A 19,588-nucleotide genomic window follows, 5' to 3' on the forward strand; every position below is an offset into this window, starting at 1 on the left:
CAGAATGAAGTAGTCTCAAGGGACAGCTCTGGATTAATTAAACAAGCATTATAAGCTAGTCCACAGAGAGCCTGAGGCAGCACAGGGCATGATACTGTGAAATGCATGAATGGATGAGGTACACTCTGGTGGGAAGGACCAGATGCTCTGGAAAGTCTGTGAGTTTGCTTGGCCTGAAGCAGCATTCATGAAAGATTTCCTTCAGAAGTAGTGTAGGACAGAGAGGGACAGTGCAAGAACAAGTTTCAGTGATGACAAGGTCTAGGGTTGAGGATATAAGAATGTTTGAAGAAAAGGACAGTTACAGTGAGGGAGTATGTGTGTGAGGGGTGTGGTGTAGTATATGGTGTGGAGTAGAAAGTAGTGAGATGAGCATTTTGTACCTTGCATAGTGTTCAGCTGATGTTTCAGGACAAAATGATAAGGAAACAGGATCCTGCCACTCAGGGTCTTTCTTTTCTCTAGCCATGTATTCCTCCATCTGCACTGGGGTACAGTGAGTTAGAAGTGACACTGAGTTCATGCTATCCCTTGTCTCTTGATAGATCTTTGGTCTGCTATCAAATTCTATTGGGCATGCCCCTGCTCAGCACAGTCAGTTATTCTCTCCTGCATTGGTTGGTTCTGAGGCTAAGACAGCAGCCAACCAAAGAAACTAACTACTAACAGACCCACGGAAGAAGCTTAGAAAAAAAATGCAGATTCCAACTTGCCCTCCAACTTTTTACTCTGTACCACAGTTAGCTCAGTTTCACTGTGGGAGCTGGGTTGTCACAGGAACAGCCTAGGACACCTTCAAGAACTCTAATACATCCGGCAGGTCGTGTGTGTGTGTGTGTGTGTGTGTGTGTGTGTGTGTGTGTGTGTGTGGTCAACATACACACACTCAGGCTTTATGACCAGAAAACGGGTCCCTATGTGAAACAGATGACCATAGCATAGCAAAGAGCTGATATGTAGAAGTGATGTCAGAATTTCAAGTCTAAACCTTAAACTTCCCTAACAAAACAGCTTCCCGATGGCCTTTCTGCTGTGCTAGGGATCAGTTCCCTTTCTTGTCCTTTTCATTATACACTTCAGCAACCCCTTTCCAACTTAATGCCCATGTTATGGTGCAGGTGGGGATACTGAGGCACAGGAAAAGCAACAGGTGCTGTTAAATGAGTATAGTTAAGAGTTGAATTCCTAGTTCTGTAGGGAAGACTCTCAGCTCAGTGTGATTCTCCATTGCTGTGGCATCTTCCTCCTTATCATCCCAGTTTCTCTAGACACAAAGGAGGCTCCTATGTGAATGAGAAAATCAGTTCTAAACAAGAGGCCTGTGTGTATTGCCTGACCTTCTGCATCACACTCTGCTTGTTAACATCCCTATGCATTTTGTGGTTTTTGTGCCAGCCTTCCTCACTATCTACTGGGAGCTTGGAACACAAGGAAAATGATAACCCTAGGTAGGGTGAGGCTAAGCTGGGGCCCAAATGGACCAAAAGAGCAAAGTGCTTCCTTTCCCCATCCTGTAAACAGAAGCACAGCACAACACTGTGGGGCTATGTTCTAGGGACATTGCCTTCCCCTAAGCCTTCCATCCAGGCCTCCTAGCCTGGATACTTCCAGGCAGGTCACCATGTAGGCCTAGCACCCTACAACTCTCCAGAGGGTGGAACTATATTTTAGTTCCTGGAAATACTGCAGTCTATGGTGTGTAGTAATGGTGTCAGTGAGGGAATAGTCCTTAAGATGTAGATAAATCCAAAGGGAGGGGAGAAGGGACCTCACCTGGCCTGTGGCTTTTGCAGGATATCAGGTAAGAAGGAAGCTCTTGCCCTATATTTTCTTTGAGGACAAAAGCTGTAGCTTTTAGGAGTCCCTTGTCTGCCTCATGCCAACATCATAGCATTCTCTCTATACTATATTTACATCTCATTTTATGTATATTTGTGCCTTGTCATATTGACCCTGCTACCTGGAGAGAGACTCATCCATAATTTAGCCAATTCCTTGAGGCAGCAAAAGCCTTGCTACCAGCCAGCATTCCTTGCATGTAGAAACCAATGACAGAGCCAGCCCTACCCCAAACCACCTCATGTCATACTGCTCACATGCCCTAAACAACCCAAGGGGCTGTTTCTGGCTGTACCAAGTAGCCAGAAACAGCCCCTTATGCCATAGAGACAACTGATATACACAAACCAATCCTCTGGCCCTGTGGCACCTGTCTTTCCTATGGAGACCAAGAGAAGCTAGAGCCAGCTTTTTCTTCTGGCCCTGTCTGAAGGACCCAGTTTTTACAGGTTTCTGGCTTTGCATGGGGCTCCCTTCTCTTAAGAATTGATCTGTGAGTTGTACTCTGGTTGGTCATGTTGGGATGATAATAAAATCTGTATTTTAAAACCTGTGTTTAATTTTTTGAGAAGAGATGGTTTATCTATCCTGGGTGTGAGTTCAAGGTGCGTATTCCTAATACTCCAGGCCTCAGAAACTTGACAGAACAGCAGTGACTGGGAGCTCAGAGAAGATTTAGCTGTCAGTAGGTAGACAGGGTCCAGGTTCTTCCCATGATTCAAATTCTGTACTTGGATGTAGGGAGCATGTGTTTATCTAGCCAAAAGTGCTGAGTATCTCTAGCATGATGGGAAGTAAGGCCCATGAACATTTCAAATGGTCAAGTTATGAAGAGTCTGGGTAACCTGAAATCTAACATGAATCTGCCTCAAATCATCTGTGACCAGGGGCAAGCCATCTACCTATTTGGTCTTAGTCTCTTTGATATGCAAGGAAGGTATAGGACCTGATGATCTTCAAGACATTCTTGGTCCAGCCTAGCATTCTGTCATTTTGTGCACCTCTTTTCCAAGGAAGATTCAGCAGGCTGGACATGTGTCAGGGACAAGAGGAGAGGCATCATTTTATATTTTTCACGTCCATCTCAGCTTCATCAATATCCCAAAGGTCACAGAGTAATGGTAGTAATTCATGGTAATAATAATGGTTACCACAGCATTTTCTGTACTATAATTATGAATACAATAATGTTCAGAAAATGCTGCAGGAACAAACTGAAAACTTTTAAATAACTTATCAGACATTCTATTCTCATCAGAATAAAAAAACTTTTTAAAAATCACAGAAATCCATAGCTAAAAAGAATACAATTACGCAGCTATGCAGAGGAATAAAGAAGCTGTGATCATCTTGCCAGCAGGTCAGAATTCTGTCTTCAGTAGCTGACATTGAGTACAAACATTGTGTCCATGGCTATCCTGCTCTGAAATGGCAAAACAAGCCTTTCATCCATTCACCTGTGAGGAACACAGGATCACAGAAGTTAAAGGACTTGATCAGAGCCATACAGCTCATAAAGGCAGTGTCTTGCTTCCAATACAGAAGTTTCTAAATGTGGTGGAAGAATTTATTTCCATCTCCTACACTGTTTTTCATTTAGCCTTTAAGTGAACATTTTCACTGAGGTGAGCATTACCCTTTTGTGCTCTATCAAACTCAGCAGCCAGTACTTTTAGATCCTTGCTGTATCGTTTTCTGAGAGTATGCTGCTATCAAATTAGTTTCTGGGAGGCTCAGCTATTTGGAACCATGACTACAGGGTCAGGTTTTCAGTAAAGTTTCCTGTCTAGTGATCAGGTATCCATATGCCTTATCCTTAGCTCCTGGCCTTGTAAGATATGGGCAGAGAGCCATGGTTACTGAGGCCAGGAAGAGAAGACCAAAGGTTACTCACATTGACAGATTCTTTGCCATTAAACTTGACTCGGATCCTTGGCTCCTGAATGACATCCAAGTTGAAGCCTGTGATAGTTAGGGGTGTGTGGCCACTGGGAACAAGAAGAAGCTAGGTTAGGTTAAAACCCCCTTAAATTTGGTACAGTGAGCTTCAAAACCATTGGGATACTCAATATGAGCCACCTTGGGCTATAGGGCTTTTGCAACCTCATCTCCCTCTGGGTGAATTTTGTTAACCTCACCTGCCTCCAAATATACTCCACCAACCTCACTGTCTTCCAGATGATGTGTCCTGACCACCTCATATCCCTCCAGATGTACTTCACCAGTCTCACTCACCTAGCGATGCTCCACTCTGGCTCAATGCGTTGGACCCGAGGGTCATCTATGTACTCAAACTGCAGACTGCTATCTATCCGGGCTCTGTCGACACTTACAGAGACAGAGACTGGTCCCAGTCCATTGGATGATGGGGGTGAAACACATACAATCTCATTCATTGACCTCCTAATGGGGAAACAGAGAAGGGTTAAGGTAGGCATGAGCTATCTTGAAAGGTATGTTCCTTATCCCATGTGTGGCCATGAATGACACATTCTGCTGTTTTATTGTTTTCTGTGCTACAGAAATACCCTTTACCAGTGTCCATCAGCATCTTCCTTTTACCTTAGCTGGATTAGGAAGGGAGCACAGTAGAAACGATACTTAAAGAACATGGGTAGTGGCAAGGCTTTACAGGATTTTGGAGAACTCCTTTTTCTGGATTTTTCTAGACTCTGACTTTAGTCAGGTTATCAATACATGTTCATCTAATACCTGCCCTCTGTTGTAATAGACACATAGGGCTTGCTCTTGCAGAGTTTATAGTGAAAAGTCCTCATGTGGGCAACACTGGAGTCTGCATCCTCAGGGTTCATGGAAATGCCTGACAATATTAGATTTTATTTTGTTTTAATGCTCAAGACCAATTTGTGCTTAACTTGGTGAGACCATGTGTTCCTCCATGTGAGACCTCCATGAATTCTAAGTCCCTACAATGAAACTCAGCCTGGGAAGCTACTGGGATCTTTCCTCATCTGTTCTGATAGCTCTTTCCTCCAGTTCCCTTTAGATGTACCAACCCCTCTGATCTACGGGACATAAACTGGTAAATAGCCTACATTTCTAGCAATGGCTGGTATGTTTGGGCCAAGGAAAGGACCAATGACAAGAAGGTAACGGTCAAGTCAAGGCAACAACAACACATCATCCTTCAAGTTTACCTTACCCATAGAACTCGCAGGTCTGATTGCCCAGGTACACTGCCACACTGCTCCCAGCACCAAGGTAATGGCCTGTGATGGTCACCATGGTACCTCCTGACTCTGGTCCCCGGATGGGGCTGAGTGACAGCACAGAAGGGTTCTTTGAGAAGTAGAAGAGAAACATTCACAGCTTAGGTCAAAGGCTAGACCTAACAGTAAGAGGGATAATCATCATGCTAGGAGCTAAGGTACTTTTCCTGCCCTTTGTAGTTCCAAACATCACTGCTTTGTCTGGAGGGTCTGTCCAGGGAAGGTAAAGGGCTCCCATACATTGGGATTAATTAACTCCCTGGGGAGTCTTGTCTTGTACTCATAACACTGAAAGAGAAGCTGACACGACACTGACTAATCGATCAATTAGTTTGAAAATTGAAAACAATTTGAAAATGCTACTTAATATAGAGCCTGTCCTGACTTTTTTGGCACAAAATCAATAGGGTTGAGTAAAATGTTCTTGCCTAAGTTGGGCAGCTGATTGACTGTAGCCTCTATGAATGATCCATATATATGTCCTCTTGTCCTTCCCTAAGCACTGAGGACTCCTGGTGCCTTCAGTAAATGTTAAACTTGGCCATTCTCTGACCCTTACTGGTGGATGAGAATATCACTTGCTAGCACACTCTCTAAGTTGTACATTAAGCTTAAAAGAAATCTCTAGCCTATGACATACCAATGTGTTGACCTAAATAAGAAAGAATTGCGCCGGGCAGTGGTGGCGCACGCCTTTAATCCCAGCACTCGGGAGGCAGAGCCAGGCGGATCTCTGTGAGTTCGAGGCCAGCCTGGGCTACCAAGTGAGTTCCAGGAAAGGCGCAAAGCTACACAGAGAAACCTTGTCTCGAAAAACCAAAAAAAAAAAAAAAAAAAAAAAAAAAAAAAAAAAAAAAAGAAAGAATTGCTTCTGCCTAGTAAGCAGTGGCATGGAAAGCATTTTTTGTTTGTTTGTTTGTTTTTGTTTTTGTTATTTTGTTAGATAGTCTCATGACAGCTCAGGCTGGACTTGAGTTTGAGTGAGACCCTCCTGTGAGTGCTGGGATCAAAGGCATGTGACTCCACACATAGCTTGGGAAGTGCATTTAGTTTAGTGAGTGGATTCTAATCTGTACCAGCTTCTCACTATCTATAGCCCTTAGATGGGATTTTTCTGGATTTCAGTTTGCTTCTTGTCCATTGAGAAGGGTTTGACGGGCCTAGGGCCCCTCCCAGTTCTGATATTTACAACTCTCTCCCTATCTTATCTTTCCTCTTTGCTTTCCAGGTCCCCTGGGAAGGAAATGAGGCACAGTGGTTGCAGACAGGACAATCTGAGAGAGAAAAAGTACAAGGGAAAATGTAGCAATGACAAAATGAGAACACAGGCCTGGAAGCTCTAGACAAAGTAGTAAAACACTTTTGAGAGAAGAGAATTTTGTGGCTTAATGATTTTCAAAACTCTTAGCAAGGCTGGTTTGACTCCATCTACTGTTGTTAACACTTTTTAATGAGTACTCAATATGGAGAGGTAGGTAAGTTTTAGAAAAGGAATTTAAGGGCCTCAATGCAATGTATTGATTCAGGATGAATTGAGCCTAGGTAGACTCCAGGGTTTTGGAAGCAATTTATTGATTTGGCATGAATTTAGTGCCAGCCTCACAGAAAGCTTTGGTACCAAAACAGCTTGTTGTCTGAGCATGATGAAATGTCTTTAGGGCTGTGCGTACATGCACATTTCACCACACTAACACATAGAACTTCCAGTTTATATGTTCCTTTTCCTAGTCTTGTGCATAGAGGTACATCTTTGCCAGATTACAGTGACTCTTCTAACTCTGCCTTTAAATGATCTCATCAAAAAACAAAGCATATGGTAAAATATTAACTAGTGTGTCCTCATTAGGCTGGAATTAGACCACAATGTCACACTGGAGGAACAAAAGGGAGCCCAGTCTTCAATCTAGAACCCATTTTCTACGCAAGGCTTAAGTTTCTGCCTTATTTAGAACTCTGAAATATGGTTCTCTGGGATTCCAAAGTCTCTGGTTTTTCATTTGTTTGTTTTAAGTCATGTGACTATTTAACCCCAGAAAGACAGGCTTCTAAGCAGGGAGGCCAGGAATTCCCTTTGCTAGTCACTATGGTCTGCCTGGCTGGGAGGGGCATATGAGATTTTCCTAAAGTCTGGAATAGATGTGTGTCCTTGCTGGCTCTGTGGCCAGGCTTGGTCCCAGTACTTACCACAAAAGTATATTGCTGGTGGGAATTTGTCATGAACTCTTCGTTGCATTCCCCAATGCACAGGCGTACAGGCCCTGATGTAGTGCCCATAGGGGCACGACCCATCTCACAGACGATCCTGAGAAGACAGCAAACCTTCCAGTGAAAGGCTTGACAAGGCTGCAATCCTTGCTCATTTGCTCAGCAGTCAGTGAGTGACCCATGTCCAAACAGTTATCACTGTCTTGCTATAGTACTGGACCATGGTTCAGTTGAGAACCCATGTGACCATGGGTATAGTGCTGGCTGCCTGGGCTTTGTCTTATCTGCACAGTGAAAGGTTAGATGTGATTATATATGAAAAGCTGTGGGTGCCTCTGCTGTGGGATGGTCTGTATGTCAAGTGTGTTGCTCTGATTGGTCAATAAATAAAACACTGATTGGCCAGTGGCTAGGCAGGAAGTATAGGCGGGACAAGGAGGAGAATAAAGCTGGGAAGTGGAAGGCTGAGTCAGAGACACTGCCAGCCGCCACGATGACAAACAGCATGTGAAGATGCCGGTAAGCCACGAGCCACGAGCCACGTGGCAAGGTATAGATTTATGGAAATGGATTAATTTAAGATATAAGAACAGTTATCAAGAAGCCTGCCACGGCCATACAGTTTGTAACCAATATAAGTCTCTGTGTTTACTTGGTTGGGTCTGAGCGGCTGTGGGACTGGCAGGTGAGACAAATTTGCCCTGACCTTGGGCCAGGCAGGAAAACTCTAGCTACATGCCTCTGATATACCATGTAGCCTAATTCTACTACCATTCCTGTGGGCACTTAGTGCAGTGTCTCACCATGGATCATTTCTAGGATTGGTGGAATAAGACCAACAGTGATTGAGGGGCAGTACTTAGATGGTGTTTTCTGCTATGCAGCAAGCCAACATAGCAGCTCTCCCTAAGAGCACAGGTGAGTGATTATTTGTCACACTGGCTGATTCAGCTGTAGTCTCTTTCCTGCAGTGAGCTTTCAAAGGGGCTAGATAATCTGGTGAGATAATGTGAGCATCCAAACAGCATCTTCCAGCACAATGGCAGAAGTGCAGGCCATTGGAAGTGGGTGAAAAGGTGGTAGTGGCTGAGTTCATTAGTGCCATGTGACACTTAATCAGGGCTGAGCATACTCAGTGGGTGACATGGCCTTGGTTAGAAGTCACATCTCACACTGGCAGGTAGGCTGGAGGAAGATGCTCTGTACTTTCTCTGCAGGCCAGATCAATACCCCCTGGTGATTTCCCTGGCTCCTGAGATAAGTTACAGAAGAACATTCAAACACTGGCCCTTTAAGTCACAATGCCTTACAGAAAGGGTGGGTTGTAGGGCATGAGTAGCATTGAGGAAATTAGACTTTGGGGGGTCCTTGCCTGGAATACTGGGCCGGGGGTCAGTAGGAGAGGGTCCTATCAGTCTCAGCAAATAGGGGGCCAGGAAAGGAGGAAGGAAAGCCTCTGTTGCCTCCTGATACCATTTCAGATTGCAAGAGCAGTGTCCATACTAAGCTTGCTTAGTGGGAAGTCAGGAAAGCAAACCCCCTCCCCACTAATCTCCTGTATTATCCTGGCACAGTGGGAAGACCTGTGTTTAACAGACCCATGCTTATCTGAATAGTTTCTCTAGGAAAGAAGGTAATTAAACAGAGATTTCATTTCAATGTAATAAAACTTGCATGAAACAGATATCACACACACACACACACACACACACACACACACACACACACACACAGTGTGCCACTGGTCTCCATCTCCTTTTTTAACAGTTAATCCTCAATAAGTACTTTGACTCCTGGTAAATATTTAATTAACATACAATAACTACCTTATTATGTTTAGCATATAAGATACAATAAGAAAGCACTCTATGGAAGAATGTTCTTCCTTTCCTTTATCTATGAATAAATAAATTCATTATGAACCCACATAAGCATGATAGTAACAATCAATTAGCTTTGGCATTAGGAGCATCTGAGAAGCTTAATCTAAGGTGCTGTGTTTGGTTATTTTCATGCTGCTACTTGCTTGGAGTGACAACTCAAATACTGTTTTGTTTTTTTTTTTTTGGTTTTTTTTTTGGTGCTGGACCTTGCTTTTGTTTTGGGATCCTTGACTTTCTACAGCCCATCCTTTAACCCCTAAAAGAACTCTGAAGAGTCAGCTAATTCTTAAGGGCAGTGAGTGTGGGGACTGGGAATCAGATGAGCCTTCCCATTTCTTCTAATCAAGGGCTGATTCTTTCCTCATTCATGGCCCGTGTATACTCTGTAGAAGAGATCTACCACAAGAAAGGGAGGAAGAAATTATTGTAGGCTTGAAGTTGTGGAAAAAGGAAATCGAAGGACCTGTTAAGGTTATAGGCAAGACTGAACTCTTGTTCTCAGGCCTGTTTCAGAAAGGAGAAGGTCTAGTCTGGCCTGTTCAACTGTCCATGGAGGGCTTAGGAATTGGCTGGGCTTAGGAATGTCTTTCTAGGTTCTGAACATTTTCTTGCTTGGGGTTCATGTTCCAAAAGCTAAGCTTTATGTGTGGAGTACCTGGGAGAAGAGTGATAGAAGGAGATGGGGCCAACCCAAGTGTCTGAACTGAGTACCTGCAGTTGGCTCTGAATGCCATGCTTGAATGGGCCTGAAGCATGCTGTCCTCTTCTAGCACCTGAGCTCTGTCTCACTTGGAGTGTGAATAGGGAGAGGGCTGGGGTCAGCAGCAGCCTATGTAAAAGGGTCTGCATAGCCATGTCCGAGAAGTGAGACTGGAGTTTTCAGGAAATCAAGCAGCATTGTGGGTGGAATGGAACTGTCCCCTCTTTTCCTCTTTCACTTGTGAGCCCCATAAGGCAGGATGGAGAGGACTTGAGTGTTCATAGGACACCTGTCTTAGCTTAGGGAGATGAGTTATAGAAGAAGTAAGGGTGTTGCAGAAGTGAAAGGAATGTATAGAAGAATAAGGATTGTGCCACAGTAGAATATATAACTTAATGACAAGAGCTATGGCTGCTGATGGCAGAGGCAGCCCACAAGATGGGACCCCGTGCAGCATCAATCCTCTGACCCAGGAAGGGTCTTATTATTTCAGACTTATAGACAACCAAGATTCAGGGATGCTACACGGCTTACTTAGGGTCACATTCCAGGAAGTGGAGGAGCCCTGATTAAAAGATAGGTGAGCTTCAATCTCAAGTTTGTGCCTTTGATCACTCCATTTTGTGGACACCGGCTTGCCTATCTATCTATCTATCTATCTATCTATCTATCTATCTATCTATCTATCTATCTACCTACCTACCTATCTATCTATCTATTTTGGACAAAGACTCACTACATTTTCCAGGCTGGGCTCAAATTTCTGGGTTTAAGCACCACTCCTGCTTCAGCCTCCCAAGTAGCTGGAACTATAGATATGTGTTATCTATACACTTGTCTCAGATGCTGGATTTAATAGAATACTCTGGATACTCTAAGGGAGGGCCAGCACAGGCATTGTGGTAGTGACAGAAGATTTTTGGCAAATATGGGAGACAACCCCACTCATTTCCTAAGGCTCTGAGAGTTAGTCACTTGATGTCTCTTCTTGGCTACGGACCACCACAGGCAGTAGGCTATACGTCACTTTCTCCCCAAGCCTCATTTGTATTGTCTGGTTTAATTTCTGGGAGGCTACCCAATTTACATGTCCTTTGTGTTCCTGGTAGCTCCTAGGCTCCCTATGTATTATTAGGAGGCAATGACCAGTGATAATAAAATTTTACCCTTATAAAATGAGTTGGGCCAAACAACTGTCCAGTTTCCACTTGAAGATTTGACTATTAATTGGCAGAGGGCTTCGGGAATCACATTAGTGCCACCAATAAGCTTTCTAGTTGTGTGTGGGGGAGTGTTGCAGGTTCTATGAGTCATATTGCTCTAGCCTCCTGGGGACCACTTGGGGGGACTGTATACATCAGCTGTTCCTAGTTTACAGATGGACCAGGATCAGGGAGCAAAGTGACTTGCCCAGTGCTATTCAGTTCATCGGCAGCTGAACTATAGCTTGCCCCCCAGGCTCTTAGCACTAGCTCAGTTTTCTCATTATCCCCATACCACACCATCTCCCACAGACATGCATAACTGGTGGCTTACTTCCTGAATGGGAAGCACAGAGATCCAGCACCCATCCAGCTGTGTTTGAGTTCACAGATAGAGCAGATGAGAGAGAGGTCAGATGAGAGCAAGTCCTTGTCTCTGGAGATGCTGAGTTGAAATTTGGACCTGCATTCCACTGCCCAGAAAATGTCCTATGGCTAAATCATCTTGCCCTCCATAGACATGTGGGGTGTTGATTGCAGGACTAATCAGGGCCTTTAAACCAATATTAACCTAATTGTGGAATGATAGATGGCAGACACAAGCATATGGTGAATCATTACCGCACCTGCTAATTCTGCTTTTGCCCAGGATTCTGTACAGAGCCCAGTTAGCCAAATTCATCTTTTGCAGACATCTGTAACGATTGCACCTGCTGCTCACTGCCCAGGATGGAGACTTAATAATGTTAACGAACTCTGAAACCTTAGGAGTGGTAATGAGCCTGGCACAGCTGGAAACTAGGTTGCAACCAGTGAGGCTTGGGGTGGTTGGGTGTTGTTCACTGCTTCCTGTCTATCCTGTGCCTGAAGCAAGGAAAGGGGCAGCTTTCAGGAGCCACCATCAACCTCAACATGCCTGCAATGACTGACTCCCCAAGGTCTTTTCACAACCACACTTCCAGTTATCTGGGTACTTTCTTCCCCACAGCCCTGGGTAAAGAAGTAGACTTGACTTCGTAAATAGAACTAAAATTTCTTGCAGTCCATCAGATGAAGGTCAAAGACTAAATAGCTTGCTGAAGTCTCAGGGCTTGTTAGTTAGCAGAGGAGCCAAAGTCAAAACAGTTTAATTCAAAACTTGGGCAAGTTTTGGGTCTAGCTGCCTCGAAGTTCACATTCCTCACCCTAAAGTCTGAGTCTTCCAACAAGACCCCCAAATGGGACCATGGCAGGTTCTTGAGGTCTAGGTGGATTTGGGGTCTGTGTGGCCAAGTGCCTGGTTCATCTTGGCAGGGCACAGAACTCTAGACCATGGGACCATGAGGCTTCCTGCAGGTGGTCCTGTCTCCCAAAGTGGTTACCTTCTAATGTGGTTCCACAGAAATACTTAGGCCTTCCTGGTGGCCTTTCTGTAGGCCTAGCCACCACTTCCTCAAAGCTCATTCCTTATGAGCTAAGGTTGTAAGTGAAGAACAGGACCTGGAGAATCAGAGGGATCAGGCCCGCTTTATTTCCTCCTCACCTGTGGCCAGTGGCTCTGACACAGCCCCAAGAATCTGGGAATTTACCCCTTCTGCCACTCACCGTTCTCTGAGCTATGCTAGAATCAAGGCCCTTTGAGGTTCAGAGTTGTGGGTGATGGATGAGTCATAGAGCCAGGCCTGAACTAGGAGTTAAGAGATTTAGGGTTGGATTCTGCCATAGGACTTACTTCCCAAGTGATCAGAGAAAAATCATTTCATATTTTCTCAACTTTTGCTCTTGCCAGCTTTTACAACAATTTACTTGCCAGAGGTTAGAATAATTAAAAAAGATATAGTGAATGGGAAAGTATTCTTTAAACTAAAACTTGCTGATGGAAAAATAAAGTGATGTCATTTTTATGGCTGCCATTGAGAACTGGCTCTGGAGAAGCCTGAGGCTGGAGAGGAACAGGGTAACAGAGAAAAGCCTGAGTTCAAGTCAAGTTATTATCAGCTCCTGATACACACAGAGCTGCGTACTCAGTGGATGAAGGAGACCTTGACACAATGTCACATGACAAACCATGAAGAATGATCTGGTGGCTCCCTTCCCTTGTTCCTCCTCTTTCATCCCCAGCTTCTGGCCTACTTCCTGCCCACCAACTCACAGACTGTAGTTTCCACTGCCTAGGAACACCCCACATTGGAACATATGTCACTCCTGAGCTCACCCACCTGCCCGACACGACATGCCTATTTTCTAATTTCCAGCTGACATTTCCCTTAGTGAAATAAATGAATCTGCTCCAGTGGAGGCCCTGTTCAGATTAAGCTGCTGTCAGAGCCCCATGCACGAAACGAATTGTTGCCCACAGCCTACCCTGTAGGATGCATTTCAATGGGGGCCAGTAGGAAGGGCCAAGAGGTCCCAGAGGGGCTTTCAACATTCATGCCAGCCAGCAGGCAAAGACTAAATTAGGGCAGCATGGGCACCTGGCACCCTGATGCTTGAGGGGACTAGGAACAGGGAAGCAACTGGAACAAGGCCCTCTGAGGGCAGAATCACTCTGGAAAGGCTTCTTAGGAAATTTTCCACTGGAGGAAGTAATGTGAAAGATGCTTGGGAAAGTCCCAGAGAAGGAAGTACAGAGACTCTCCATTCTAAAGCTCACACGGACAAAGGCCAGCAGGGTGGACTCACTGCTCAGCGATGATGTATTCCCCTGGAAGGGGTGTGCAGGGCACTCCAGCCACCTGCACATGGTGAGCGATCTCAGAGAAGTCCAAGCCCAGGTTCACTCCATGGATGGTCACACGAGTCCCTCCTTCAGGTGGTCCTGATACTGTCAAAATCTGTAGGAGGGAAGTGGAGTTAGCCACTGACTGAGTCATCCACAAGAAAAGAACAAGGTTCCTTTCCCTCCCCAAGAGCTGGGTGCTTAGGAACTACGATGAGACTCCTATAATATGAGTGTCTTCTATTCTTTTCAGCTTGTGCAGAATACTGATCTATTTTACACCACTTCCTTGATCATTTACCCATCCATCCATCTACCTATCCATGCGCCCATCCATCATCCATCCATCAAAAAAACTCATCACAAAGAGTTCTGAACTCTTCTAAGAACAGCACTGATTTATGTACATCTCTAATTCACTAGCTGACTAACTGTGATCAAGTTACATAATCTCTGTGAACTTCAGCTCTTTTTCTGTGAAGAGAATATTTTCATGTTTACCAAGCTTTAGCGAGCATAGAAAACCTAAACAGAGTTAGTTCTTGAAGCTCTGTGTACACTAGGAGGCTTTGCAACTATGACAGTGTTGTGGCTATGTGGTGATATATTGTGTACCCTAATAAACTTGCCTGAGAATCAGAGGACAGAGCCAGCCACTAGATTAGAAACAGAGCCAGGCAGTGGTGGCACACACCTTTAATCCCAGTACTGGGAAGCACACACACCTTTAATCCCAGGAAGTGATATGGCAGGGCAGAGAAAAGCATATAAGGCATGAGGAACAGGAACTCACTCTCTTTAGGCTAAGGATTTCGTAGAGGTAAGAACTAGTTGTGGCTGGCTGCTCTGCTTCTCTGATTTTTCAGCTTTTACCTTGATATCTGGCTCTTGGTTTGTTTTTTTTTATTATTATTAAAAAACCATCTAAGATTGGAACAACACTACTGCTACTTCTGTGCTGGAGCCTGTAGGATACAATGGTGAATACTCTGTAGATTTGCCCTCAAGGAACTTATTGTCAGGAAGGAAGTGATAACAAAGACTCGTAAATAATTCTAGTTTGGGGTCTGCAGTGGACAGAGAGATACAGGGAAAGCAGTGGGCACTTGGGCAGGTGGGAATTGGATGTGGCTGAGGAGAACATCACAGATTCATAGTGGTTACCATTGTTTCTCACAACACATGTTAGAGCCAAGAAGTGACTTTAGATTTTACAAACCTTTGCTGGCTTCCTGCTAGCAAGGAGCATTTATTTATTTATTCATTCCTTAATTTCAGTTGCCAAATGGTGACTTATCTTGTTTTGCTTTAACCCAAAAAGAAAGCAGTGGCAGAATCAGATCGCCAAAGTATAAACTTCTCTGGAATCCAGTAAATCCCACTGAATACATCCACGCTTTGAAGTCTAAAGTTACCTGAAGTGGACAGTAATTAGCTAATCGTGATCCTGAGTCAACTCAGTTCCAAGGAACAGAGGAATTCATAATTGTCAACCTAGGGGTAGAGGTGGGAGTGTCTCAGGGAATTTTATTCTAAGTCTCATTTTATAGCAAGAAGAATGAGAGCTATAGATGTTAGGGATGGATCCAAAATTTCAGGCAACTTGTACACAGCAATAAAAGGCCGCTGTTTCCACTGCATTATAAGAAAGGCAAGACTTGATTGAGACAAGAGTTCACTCTGATCCCAGGATTGTGCCCCTGGACAGAGACACTGCCTTTGTGTTCTTGGACATTGAACAAGTTCTTCCTTAAGACTGTACATACTGGTTGTCTTAGTTGGGGTTTTTATTGCTATGATGAAACATAATGACCAAAAGCAAGCTGGGGAGGAAAGGGTTTATTTTGATCACAGTTCCACATCATCAAAAGCAGTGAGGACAGGAACTCAAACAGGGCAGCAACCTGGAGGCAGGAGCTGATGCAGAGGCCATGGAGGGGAGCTGCTTACTGGCTTGAACCTCATGGCTTGCCTAGCCTGCTTTTTTATAGAACCCAGGACCACCAGCCATAATGGGCTGGGCCCTCCCCCATCAATCACTAAGAAAATGCTTTACAGGCTTGCTTACAACCCGATCTTATGGGGGTATTTTCTCAATTGAAGTTCCCTCTTTTCAGATGACTTAGTTTATATCAAGTTGACATATAACCATTCAGCACAATTGACTCCTGTTAGGGCTGGAGCAGCAGTCAGTATGGGTGAGTCTAGGTGGAAAGGGCACTCCTTCTCCTCCTTCTCCTTTAATGATGATGATGATGATGATGATGATGATGATGATGATGATGATGATGGAGATATCTTGAGTCCTGCCACCCTCTCAGACATGGACCCCCATGGCCTAGCCAGCAAGGAAGAGATGGAGTGTGGGTAGGGATAGCTCTCCCTACCTCACTCTGGTGGCATGCTGATCAGATGTTGTTTTAGTGTGGTAGTAGCCAAGCTGGGATTGACTGAGTCTGCCAACTTCCCTCCCACTTCTATGGGCCTTCAATGGTGCTGCTTCCTGAATTTTTCCTGTAAGGCCCTGAGAACACTATTCTGGGGATTGTTTCCACTAAGGTCACCTTATCTGTGACTCTAAATCCCTTTTCTTGGAATAAAATATTCAACCTTATAAATAAAACTAAACATATGGAATAGCTCAAGGGAGAAATCACCAAGGCATATCCATGTGTTGGGAGAGATGAAAGAAGGAAGGACAATGTGGAAGAGAAAAAGCTCCCAGGAGTAGGAAACCTCTGTGACTCTTCTGTCTTTGGAAACTGAAAAGTCCAAGCATAGTGTGCTCTGGATATTCTGCTTGGCCCTGGCACAATGTGTCAGAGGTCAAGGATCCTGCCTTGGGGGATAGACCCTTGGCATGAGAGGTAGGGGAAGAGCTGCTTTGCTTCTACCTTTGCAGTAGAACATCAGTAGAAGAGAACACACTTTTAGCTCCAACTGGGTTTCCTGGTGTTCCATCCACCTCCACCCCAACCCCAGCACCTGCATGGCAGGAATCCGCCTACTCAACGGGTTGGACAGAACTGTGCTGGTTGGTTCCTTTCCTCCCACTTTTATTAAAAAAAAAATACATTCTTTTGCTCACTGCAGTTAATTACAACCTTTCAGAAAAAAAAAAAGCTGTGAAATGAAATCTTTCTGGAAAGCCTAAAAATATTCTTGTCTCACAGGTAGCACATGCATACTTTGCCTCTGGAAGGTTTCATAGTGCAGCTCCCCTGTTGCTCAGTCATGACAGCAGTCTCTTCCAACATGGAGGGTTAGTTAGACACAGGTTACAGGTACTGGGCTGTGGGGTCAGTCTGTTGGCACAGAGTTGCTCAGAAGTGTAAATCAGCATAGAGAAGCCTTCTGGGTAAATTATGAGCAAGTGTTATAATCTTGACATGAAGGTATCCATCAAAGATATGTGTGAGTCCAGCTATCAGTTGCTGGTATGCAAATTGGAACCTTCCTAGATCATCAGACCAGATCCTCAGGCTTGGAAAGTGCTGGGGAAGCTGGGTATTCAGGAGAGTATTTTTATGGACTACCTCTTATATTGTCATCACTTGGAAGAGGTGGCCCGATAGTTCAGATTAAAGAACAGCTAAGCAGTACACAGCCTTGGACTTAAAGAAATTCATATAGTTTTGATTAAAACAAAACTTATCTGGAAAAGTTGAGATTTCCAAAATATAGATGAGCTGGCGATCATCTGATTTTCAGGAGGGTTGCCAAGGCCTACATTACTGATGACTTCCAAATCTTTGTTGTCAGCTCATACCTCTCTCCTGAGCTTCAGTCATATATCCAATTGCTATAGGACATCTCCACTTCCACCTGCATGTCCACCAGGTGCCTCAAGTTTCACAATATCTAAAAATGAACTCTTAATTTTTCTTCCTTCCACCAAGGCCCAATTATCCTCCCAGATTTTCTTTCAAGGTAAATGGGATCACTATGCTCCTGGCCAGAAATTCTGCAAGCATCTTCAAGAGTTACTTGTCTTTCACCTGTCATGCATAACTAATAAGGTCAAGGTCCTTTTAATTCTCACTCCCATGTGCTAAGCAGGCTTCATTATCTCACTCACTATGACCAAAAGGGTCTCCATGTTCCTCCATGTAAGTCTCACAGGTGCCAGGGGTTCTAGCTACTTGGCTTGGTGGTTGTGATCATTACTGAGGCAATGTTCCCCTGGATTCTGTTCTCCCTGATTCCTTCAGCTATATCTTCCATTCTGTAATATGCCCTCTGTGTCCTACCAGAGATTAGTGGTTCCTATACTAGATGCACTTTAAAATCTCTGTGTCAGCCGGGCGGTGGTGGCGCACGCCTTTAATCCCAGCACTCGGGAGGCAGAGCCAGGCGGATCTCTGTGAGTTCGAGGCCAGCTTGGGCTACCAAGTGAGTCCCAGGAAAGGCGCAAAGCTACACAGAGAAACCCTGTCTCGAAAAACCAAAAAAAAAAAAAAAAAAAAAAAAAATCTCTGTGTCAGGGCTGGAGAGATGGCTCAGCTGATCAGAGCACCTGTTACTCTTGCAGAGGTCCAAAGTTTGATTCCCATTACCCACAGTGGGTGGCATACAACCTCCTGTAACTTAACTCTAGACCTGACATCCTGTTATGGCCTCTGTAGGTTCCTGCACACACACACACACACACACACACACACACACACACACACACACACACGCACACACGCACACACACACACCAAAACAAAAGCTTAAAAACTCTCTATGCCTTTCAATACATTTGCTTTGCCTAAGTTCAAAAGTCAGAGAGGGTCAGGTTGGCAGTCTGTGCTTAGAACAAAACAAAAGAGGAAGGCATCCTATAGAAGCCTGTCTATCAGAATCTTTCCAGATGTCTGAGAAGAGTACAAGGCCATGATATCTATATGGTGGCCTGAGTCACAAGAATCTGGCATGCACATCTTCATTCCTCCCCAGAACTAACTGTGCAGGGTGCAGGAAGGAAGGTTGATGGGAAAGATTTGGTCTTCAGAGAAAGAAATTATAATGCCCTTCCAGGACATTTCAAACTAGGCAGCCGGTGAGTTCCCAGGCTTTTCCCCAGTGAGACTCTGTCCTCAGGGTTTTTCTTAAAAGTAGCATTAAATTTCAGGATGCCCAGGACATCACTTCATAATGCCTCGATGCTATTGGTATCCAAGTCTGGCCTCTTGTGTGGGTCTATAGAGGTAAACTGCCTAAGTGTCCAGTTATTGCCTGCAAAAGCCCAGGAAAGGTCTTTCTGATCTAAAAGGAGCAGTAGGACTTCAGGGGAAGGTAGGAGGGTGGTAAGAGGGCAGTAGGGTAATACTGAAGCCTCCACTGATGCAAAATAAACTCAAACATGGCTCAGATGTTGGGCATATTTGCCTATCTTGGCTTCCAGCTTCAGATGGCCTGTGTATTTCTGACTGTTCTGGGATAAGAAAGTGAGACCTTCTGGTACCCAGGCAGTGTCTACAGCAAGAAGAGATCAGGTAGCCTCTGGTGTCTGGCAGACCTGAGTTTTGGAAAGCAGCTCTGATACTCCTGAGCTATGTGACCTTGAACAGCCTCATCTGAAAACTGATAATAATGCTGGCCTCAAAGGGAGGATGCCAGGATTAAGTTAGCTAATATTTGGAAAGCTCCAGCATGTTAGTTCAGGGATCAGGTTATAACAATGTATAATTTCCTGCTCTGAGCTTCCCTACACACAGGACTTGCAGATGAGAAGAACACAGTATATAGGGATTGTTGGAAAGCTAAGAGATGGTATGCATTTTCCTGCTGATCTGGAAGGAGAACTTGTGGATCAAGGAGTCCATAGCAGATGCTGAGTACAG

At 44.5% G+C, this 19,588-nt stretch overlaps 1 protein-coding gene across 1 annotated transcript in view; it reads right to left on the reverse strand.

The window, feature by feature from the left end:
• Plxna2 (plexin A2) overlaps window positions 1-19,588 on the reverse strand; it is a 201,349-nt gene that overhangs the window by 18,682 nt on the left and 163,079 nt on the right. Inside the window, exons 13-17 of the mRNA XM_059281134.1 lie at window positions 13,724-13,875; window positions 7,254-7,371; window positions 5,003-5,139; window positions 4,075-4,242; window positions 3,734-3,827 (exon numbers count right to left, since the gene is read on the reverse strand). Of these exons, the coding sequence (XP_059137117.1) occupies window positions 3,734-3,827; window positions 4,075-4,242; window positions 5,003-5,139; window positions 7,254-7,371; window positions 13,724-13,875 (669 nt within the window). The remainder of the gene's footprint in view (window positions 1-3,733; window positions 3,828-4,074; window positions 4,243-5,002; window positions 5,140-7,253; window positions 7,372-13,723; window positions 13,876-19,588) is intronic.

This window comes from Peromyscus eremicus, chromosome 15 (assembly GCF_949786415.1).
Source record: "Peromyscus eremicus chromosome 15, PerEre_H2_v1, whole genome shotgun sequence".
In the NCBI taxonomy this organism is placed as follows: domain Eukaryota; kingdom Metazoa; phylum Chordata; class Mammalia; order Rodentia; family Cricetidae; genus Peromyscus; species Peromyscus eremicus.